The sequence below is a fragment of the Cebus imitator genome, unplaced genomic scaffold (genome assembly GCF_001604975.1).
Source record: "Cebus imitator isolate Cc_AM_T3 unplaced genomic scaffold, Cebus_imitator-1.0 Scaffold84, whole genome shotgun sequence".
Taxonomy (NCBI): Eukaryota; Metazoa; Chordata; class Mammalia; order Primates; family Cebidae; genus Cebus; species Cebus imitator.
Window position 1 is genome coordinate 7,004,507 of NW_016107399.1, and position 9,642 is coordinate 7,014,148.

At 37.7% G+C, this 9,642-nt stretch overlaps 1 protein-coding gene across 1 annotated transcript in view; it reads left to right on the forward strand.

The window, feature by feature from the left end:
• Window positions 1-8,593, forward strand: part of MROH9 (maestro heat like repeat family member 9) — a 99,353-nt gene extending 90,760 nt beyond the window's left edge. Inside the window, exons 19-21 of the mRNA XM_017534033.2 lie at window positions 3,539-3,601; window positions 5,177-5,442; window positions 8,516-8,593. Coding sequence (XP_017389522.2) covers window positions 3,539-3,601; window positions 5,177-5,442; window positions 8,516-8,593 — 407 coding nt within the window. The remainder of the gene's footprint in view (window positions 1-3,538; window positions 3,602-5,176; window positions 5,443-8,515) is intronic.
• The last annotated feature ends 1,049 nt before the right edge of the window (window positions 8,594-9,642 follow it).

The window sequence follows — 9,642 nt, forward strand, 5'->3', positions numbered from 1 at the left end:
AAAAAAAAAAAAAAAAAAAAAAAAAAATCTAAAAGTACAACAAAAGTCAAAATTGACAAATGGGGATCTAATTAAACTAAAGAGCTTCTGCAACAGATAACCTACAGAATGAGGGGAAATTTTTGTAATCTATTCATCTGAGAAAGATCTAATATCCAGAATCTACAAGGATCTTAAACAAATTTACAAGAAAAAAAAACAACCCCATCAAAAAGTGGGCAAAGGATATGAATAGACACATCTCAAAAGAAGACAACAAATGTATTTTTTTAAAAAAAGCTTAACATTACTGATCATTAGAGAAATGCAAATCAAAACCACAATGAGATGCCATGCCATTTCACACCAGTCAGAACGGTGATTATTAAAAAGTCAAGAAACAGTAGATGCTGGTGAGGCTATGGAGAAATAGGAATGCTTTTACACTGTTGGTGGGAATGTAAATTAATTCAACCACTGTGGAAGACAGTATGACAATTCCTCAAGGATCTAGAACCAGAAATACCATTTTACCTAGCAATCCCATTACAGGGTATATACCCAAAGGAATACAAATCATTTTCCTATAACGACACATGCACATGTATGCTTACTGCAGCACTATTTATAATAGCAAAGTCATGGAACCAACCCAAATGCCCATCAATGATAGACTGGATAAAGAAAATGTGGTACATATGCACCATGGAATACTGTGAAGCCATAAAAAGAAATGAGATCATGTCCTTTGCAGGGACATGGGTGAAGCTAGAAGCCAGCATCCTCAGCAAACTAACACAGGAACAGGAAAATCAAACACCGCATGTTCTCACTCATAAGTGGGAGCTGAACAATGAGAACACATGGACATGGGGTGGGGGGGGCGGGGAACAACACATACCAGGGCCTGTTGGGGGATCGGAGGTAAGGGAAAGGAACTTAGAGGATGGGTCAATAGGTGCAAAAAATTTATTTAAAAAAAGGAAAAAGTTATATATGTACTCAACATATTTTAAAAAACAAACAAAATAAACTTATCTCTACAATTTAAAAAAAAAAGACTACATATTGGGTACAGTGTACACTGCTCAGATGATGAGTACACCAAAATCTCAGAAATCACCACTAAAGGAACTTTTATGCTTATATCTATCAACCAACTGGAGTTATACAGCATGACATTATATCCATGTAACCAAATACCACCTCTTCCTCCAAAGCCTATTGAAATAAAAAATTTAAATTTAAAAAAGCCAATAAAATAGCACCAAAAATTATCAAATACCTTAAAATAAAACTAAGAAATAATGCATAAAATGAATACACAGAAAACTGGAAAACATACAGAAAATTTTTAAGAGACTTCCATACAGGGATATTTTATGTTCACTGGTTAAAAGATTAAACATTATGATAATGTCAGTTTTTCCCAAATTGACCTATGTAGATTCAATGTATTCCCAAACAAAATCTCACTAGGGGTTTTGAGTGTGTGTGTGAAATGTGACAAGCTGATGACAAACTTTATATTAAAATTTAAGTGTTTGAGAATAACCAAGATAATTTAAAGAGGAACTAGAGTTGAAAGATTTATACCATGGGATATCAAGATGCATTACACAGTAAGGCCATGTAGTAGTGACACGATGATAGACAGACAGAATGGAGTCAAGACATTGACCACACACAATTTATGATCTAGGTGACACTGCCAAGCAGTAAGGTAAGAACAAGTTTTCTCTTTTTTTGTTGTTGTTGTTTTTGTTTTTGTTTTTGTTTTTTTGGGGATGGAGTTTCGCTCTTGTTACCCAGGCTGGAGTGCAATGGCGCCACCTCGGCTCACCGCAACCTCCACCTCCTGGGTTCAGGCAATTCTCCTGCCTCAGCCTCCTGAGTAGCTGGGATTACAGGCACGCGCCACCATGCCCAGCTAATTTTTTTGTATTTTTAGTAGAGACGGGGTTTCACCGTGTTGACCAGGATGGTCTCGATCTCTTGACCTTGTGATCCACCCGCCTCGGCCTCCCAAAGTGCTGGGATTACAGGCTTGAGCCACCGCGCCTGGCCCAGAACAAGTTTTCTCTTAATGGTGCAGGATCAATTACACAGGTATATAAAAATATCTTGACCCCAACTTCATGCTGTGTAACTCCAGTTGAATGACAGATATAAGCATAAAAGGTAAAATAGTAAAGCTTCCAGAAGTAAATATAGGAGAATATCTTTATGACTTGAGACAAGCAAAGATTTTTTTAAACAGGACCCCAAAATTCACTAATCATAAATGTAAAGATGATGCATTAAGGTACATTGAGATTAGGGATTTCTATTAATGAAAAAACCAATGCAAATGTAAAAGTTTAGCCATGAGATAAAAGAAGATATTGTGAGACATGCACCATTTTAAAATATTAATATTCAGAACTTTAAAATGTCTACAAGTAACTAAGAAAGGAATAATTCAATATATAAACAAGCAATATATAACCTGAATAAGCATTTCACAAAAGAAGACATCCAAATAGCCAATAAATACACAAATGATCTTACTAATCAACAACAAAAAATGAAAATTAAAATTACAATGTGATATTATCACCAAAACCATGAGGATGACGTAAAGAAAAAATTTTAACAGTATAAACTGTTCAGAGGACATAGAACAATGAAAATGTTAGCACCTGATTGGTTGGAGTGAAAATTGGTACAGCCACTTTTGGATAACTGTTTAGCAGTAACCACTGAAGCTGAACATAAGTATATCCACTAAATCCACTCCTAGTTATATACAAAGCAGCAGTTATACTGTTGTACATGCCAAATTTCATGTACAAGAATGCCCATAACTTCATTATTCATAATGGCCCCAAACTGGAAAAAACACAAATGTCCATCAGAATGGATTTTTAAAATGCTGCATTCATAAGATGGACTTGTGTATAGCAGATTCAGCAAACTCCTTCTGCTAAAGACCTAATGGTAAATATTTTAGACTTTGAGTGCCATATAGTCTCCGTTGCAACTTCTCAACTCTGCTGTGGTAGGGTGAAAACAGCCATAGATATGTAAACAAATGAGACAGTGTGAATGGCTGCATCTCAAGAAAACTTTATTTCCTAGCCTCTGCCATGCGGCAATGGAAATGAACAAGCTATTACTACATGTGAGAATATGGATGGATCTCAAAATGTAATGTGAAGCAAAAGAAGGTAGACACAAAAGAATGTATTCTGAAAGGTGGAGGAGGAGACTGGAAGAGGCTTGAAGGAGGCTTCCAGGATGCTGCTAATACCCTATTGAATAACCTAAGTGGTAGCCCTGGTGTGTTCCTTTTGTGGTCATTTATTGAGCTGCCCAATATGATTTGTGTACATTTATACTCTCACATATCTTTCAATAAAAAATTTTATGAGACAATAATTGACAGTATAAAAGATGACTCAAGAATAATCTAGAGATGCTTTGCTTTGAAAAAAGCAAAGAAGCCAGACAGATAACATCAGAGAATGTATTTTCAAAATGCATATTGCACTAACTTTAATTTTTATTATGTGCATAGGATATTTGGCAAAATCAGGTGGTCATTTACTGCATAGAGATGAAATTGAAGTTATGCTTGATGGTGAGTATTGAGGTTATAACAAAATCTTTATGCATACGTCTAATTGCATTAACTATTTGTGATTCTAGTCACATGTGAGTTTTATAAAGATGCCAGGCCAGATAGGAAGAGAGGGGTAGTAGTGGTTGGATAATTATGGAAGAATCAATTAAAGGACTGGGTTAAGAGGCATGTTTGTTTTTTTTTTTTTCTGTTTCTATTCTATTTCCTCTTCTTCTTTTTCCCCGTTTCAATCTCTCCATTTGTTCTCCTCATTGCCTGAGAACTATCATCCTAGAAACCTTAGGAACTTCAGAAACTTGAAAATCCATTTACTCATTCATCTAACACATTTTTTAGCATCTCTTATTTGACAGCACTATTTACTGCTAGGGACAGAGCTGCAAATAAAGCAAAGTCTCTTCCCTCAGAGAATTCGCATTTTAGTGAATAGCAATGTACAATACATTTGCAGGGGAAGGAATTAAAGAAGGGTAATATTAGTCTATCAAAATGTTTGGATCTTAGGAATCTCTCTTAGCCTCTATTGCCCCATCAGGGTCAGAATTATAAATAGGTGAGTTATAAAAACAAGTTGGCTGCCTTCCTTCCTTTTACTTAATAGACTATTTTTTTAGAACAGTTTCAGGTTCACAGCAATACCGAGCTGCAGGTATAGAGATTTACCAGATACCTTCTCTCCTCGCCTATGCATAGCCTCCCCCATTATGGACATACCCCACCAGAGTGGTATATTTATTGTAATTTATGGACCTACATTTACACATCATTACGTTCCTTCCTTATTCATTGATTCATTCATTCACTCACTCATTCATTCAACACATATTTGACTACCTGCTAAATGCCAAACACTAGAATTTTCCATCTTTTTTACAGTCATTTTCTTCTTTCACTCCTCCTCCTCCTTCTGCTCCTTCTCATCTCTGTGCTTTCTAAATCTCCCCCTTTGTTTCTATTTCTTTTATCAAGAAATAAAATAGCAATTTCTCACAGTCCACTACCTGGATATAATGATAGTAGCATTTTGGTATATGTCTTATCCCGGATATTTTTAAATAATAAAAGCTATTATATATTTATTTTTTAACTATTTTAACTGTTATATAGCTTTTTTCACTTGCCTTTATAACATAAACATCTTTCTATGCCAAGAAATATGGGCCTACATCATCATATTAATATGTATGTAGCATTTCATTGTTTATTCCTAACTTAAGCACTTCCCTATTAATGAAAATTTAGGCTGATTTTAACTTTTTCATTATTATGACCAATATGAACCTCTTCCTAAATACATGAATATATGCTTATATTATCTAGCAGAATGCTCAGCACATAAAAGGCTCTTGGTATTTTTAGTGACTATTCCCATTTTTTTAATGGAGTCTGATGGGAATAGGTGATAAAACTACCTGAATGCTATCAGGAAAAGTTACAAAATGCAGAGGGAATAAAGAGGAGAGATGGAGAAAAGTGGGGACTCTGCGAAAGGTGGCAGGGCTGTTTAGTATTAAAGCTTCATGGCGTCTAAGAAACAGATGTCTTGAACTAAAGTCTCTTTTGATATTACAGTTATTGAACGACTGCTCCGAGATGAAGACCCTGTGATCAAAGAGTTGGCTAAAATAACCCACAGTATTTTTAAGAAAATAGCCCATAAACTGACCTCTGCAACTCTTAAACAAAACTTCCAAAAATTGTTGAAATTCTTCTACATCAAAAAATTGAAGCCTCTTTATAATTATAACTCACCCAATCGCCAGAGAGACAGTCCTACAGACAGTGAATATATCAAGAATGATAAGAAAGGCCTTAGAGAAGAGAATGATGACACTTTGGTAAACAATTAAAAGTTCAACAATGCCTTGGAGCCGATCTCAGAAGAAAAATGATTTTTCTTTCCCTCCTGACAACTTGAGTCTGTTTGTAGATGCTTTTCTGAAAAATGCTGGAGGCATTTACTGTCTCTTCTTAATTCTCTATTCAAATATAGAAATCTGAGAAACCTAGTGCCTTTCTATGTCTGACAGTGGTCAGAAGTCCTATTTCATCAAACCCACTAAGACAATTGAAAATAACACAAGAAAAGAGAAGAAGCTCTTGGTACTTGATTCCGTCAGTAAGCATCTACTGAGCACCTTCTAAGTGCCAGATACTGTGCTAGGCAGTGGGGACATTTGGATAATATAGAAAATGTTCCTGACCTCATGATGGCCATAGTCTAGTAACACATAGTGTGGTCATTTCTATCCTGCTGGGAAGAATACTGCCTAGGGCAGTGTTAACAAAATAGATATGGAACCTGAAGAAGAGAACAGGGAGAAGGAAATGTATTCTAGATAAAGGCATTGAGCAATCAGAGTGTAAGGGAAAGTTGAGGAGTTTGTGGGCACAACTATGAGGAGGAAAGAAGAATGAGGAGATCTGATGCCCAAGGGAAGATTACTCTATGCTAATGGGTTTGAGCTTTTTAAAAGAAAGATTGGACAGTCTGTCATAGTCAGTACTCCCATTGCCATCAGAATTATAAAACCTCTCCAACGATCTTGATCAACTAAAGGCTCAGGCTTATCCTTCACTCCTCCCACCTTACCTTCTCCAGATCCCCATGCCCCACCAGAGCATAAGCCATTCTAGCCACAGTAAACTCCTTACAGTTAGATGAAAGCACTTTTTCTCTGTTGATTCAGATGTAGTGGCATATGAATTTGCAATGTGTCAACTTGCAGTTCAAGTATGTTTTCCTTTATTTGCTGGGTCACCTTTCTAATATTGTATGGCAGCCACTCCAGCTTCCCCTACATTCACCTCCAGCTTCTCTGACCTCTGGGCCAGGTGAGTTTAGTTTTATTGACAAGGATACCAACTTCTCTTGCAAAATACCTACATCACTGACTTCAATACTGGAAGCAGTAAGAGATGGACACAGTCTTGAGCTTGTGGGTTCTACCTTGTCCTTGCTCTTCCTATTTCATATACACCTTCCCTCTCAAATTCCTGCCCTGCATATTTCAAGTTCCAGGATCAGCTGTGAAGATGATAGACTTCAGAGACTAGACTACTCCTGCTCCCACAATTCATAAGATCAAATCCCTAGTTCTGCTGCTTTAGTTGAATCCGGATGGATCTATCTGGGATGCATTTTCTTTCCCACTTTGGTCAATTTGGGTGGATGTTGCTCCTATATTTTGCCTTAACACCTGTGATTATACCTCTCATCACTTTTATCACACTGTAGTAAAATTATATATTTACTTCTTCTGCCTCATAAAATTGAAGCGTTATAAAAGCAACTGTCATATCTTATACTTGGTTGTGTACTCTGGGGCTCAATGCCAGGCATTCAATGAATACTTGCCAAATGAATGAAATATTAATGAGACATATTACCCTCACACTTCAATAAAAGTTTTTATATATTTACGAAATGTGGAGTAATAAAATAATAATGACTAGAAATAAATCATGAATAATTTTAATTTATCCCTTAATCCATATTATTTTATATGTCCAAATGTCCCAGATCTCACGTTTCAAAATTAGGGCAAAATTTCATTCCTACCTAATGAATCAGCAGAATACCTAAAGAGGTAGGCTGAATAATCACCTCCCCAAAAATATCCAATTCCTAATCCCTGAAATCTGCAGATATTTCACTTTATGTGACAAAAGAAGTTTAACAGATGTGATTAAGAATCTTGAGATGGGGAGATTATTTTGGATTACCTAGGGGGGCCCACTGTAATCATAGTGTCTTTATAAGAGGTAGGTGGGAGGTCAGTGAGAAAGGGGATTCTTGAAGATGCTACACTTCTATTTGAAGATGGAGGTAAGTTCCATGAGCCAAGAAATGCAAGGAATGCATGTCTAGGAGCCAAAAAAGTCAAGGAAATGGATTCCCACAGAATTTCCAGTGTGCAAGGTCCTACAAACATCTTGACTTCAGCCCAGTGAAACCCACCTGGGACACCTGACATCCAGAATTGTATGATAATACATTCATGCTGTTTTAAGGCCCCATTTGCGGTAATTTGTTAGAGCAGCAATAGAAAATTAATATACCTATATTTCTGCAAACAAAACCAAATCAGCCAATACCCATCAATCAATCAGATGGCAACTGATATAACGGGCCTTAAACAAATGTTGCTATTTCTTTAAAAGGTCTGATAACTATATTAGAAATGATCTTCGGCCCGGGATCCAAGATGGCCTAATAGGAACAGAGTACAGTTCCCAGCAAGAACAATGCAGAGGGCGAGTGATCACCACATTTCCAAACGAATTACTGCCCACAGACCAGGAGATTCCTGGCTGAAAAGTGCCACAAGTTTCCAGCATGGCTGTTTCAGCCAGCACAGTGGGTCTCTACACAAAAACTCACATAAATCTGGGCAGCTGTTTCAACTGGCACCTGGAATGCCTGGGAGACACAGTCGCCAATTCAACTGAAAAAAAGGGGGCAGGAGAGGGAGCCAGGTGATCTGATTTGGCGGGTCCCACCCCACAAAGACCAGCAATCTGAAACACTCCAGACTGACAGTTTCACAGCAAGCGCAGCTAGACCCTGGATAATCCAGCTCTGTGGCGGGAAGGATGTCCACCATTACTGAGGCAGTCTACCACTACCGAGGCAGGTTGCCATTACTGAGGCAGTCTGCTATTACTGAGGCAGTTCTAACTATACTTCCATAAACAAAACTGCAAGGAAGCTCATACAGCCCTGTTCTCAAATCTTCATTGCCTTCTTTGCATGGCTTAGGACTCTTGTCTTTCACTTCTGCTGCCACCCTCTGAGCAAAAGCTGCTACCCCACCACCCCTCTTCCTTTGAACCTATCTAACCTTAGAATAATTCTAAAATTCTAACCTTAGATTAATTCACCTATTTTACCTCCTTCTCTGCTCCTAGATTACACTGTTCCCCAAGAAACATGATACATACATGCAGAATGATGCTATTGCCCATGAAGATGTCATGGTCCATTAGAAATCTGTACTCCTCAACCCCATCCAGACCTTGATACCCCAAGCAAGCCGAATAGCTAGTTCCTGCCTTTATTTAACACTCCTAAAGTCTACTACTTAACCACTGGGCCACTCACTCTCAACAGATGACTTTGCCTATTCTATCAGACTGGAGATCTATTTGATTACAAAATTAATGTGTTCTATTTGTATTGGGAATGGGTATGGCAGAGGTGGTGGAATGGGGAGAAAAGGGGAGCTAACAAGATAATTCTTTCTGATATGTAATCAAGAATAAAAATTAGATAATATGGCTGGGCATGGTGGCTCACTTCTGTAATCCCAGCAGTTTGGGAGGCCAAGGTGGGTGGGTCACGAGGTCAGGAGTTTGAGACCAGCCTGGCCAACATGGTGAAACCCTGTCTCTACTAAAAATACAAGAAATTAGCCATACATGGTTGCAAGCACCTGTAATCCTAGCTGTTCAGGAGGCTGAGGCAAGAGAATCGCTTAAACCCTTGAGGCGGAGGTTGCAGTGAGCCAAGACCACACCACTGCACTCCAGCCTGGGCAACAGAGTAAGACTTAGTCTCAAAAAAAAAAAATTAGATAAAATGTGTTATTTTAACTCAAAGTCTGATTGATATGGTTTGGCTATGTCCCCACTCAAATCTCATCTTGAATTCCTACATGTTGTAAGAGAGACCCAGTGGGAGGTAACTGAATCATGGGGGCAGGTCTTTCCCATGCTGTTCTTGTTATGGTGACTAAGTCTGACAAGATCTGATGGTTCTATAAGGGGGATTTTCCCTGCACAAGCTGTGTCCCTAGTGCCATGATTGGGAGGCTTCCCAGCCATGTGGATGTCTATTAAACTCTTTTTTTGTAAATTTCCCAGTCTCAGGTATGTCTTTATCAGCAACTTGAAAACAGACTAATACAATTATATTTATTAATTTTTTTTATAAAACAAAATTATATCCCATCAAGCTTTGTTAAAATATGTAGGTTTCTTCTTTCCTAAGAGGCTATCAGAAGTTCTTTCAAAAATTACAAGTGAAATTTAAAAAC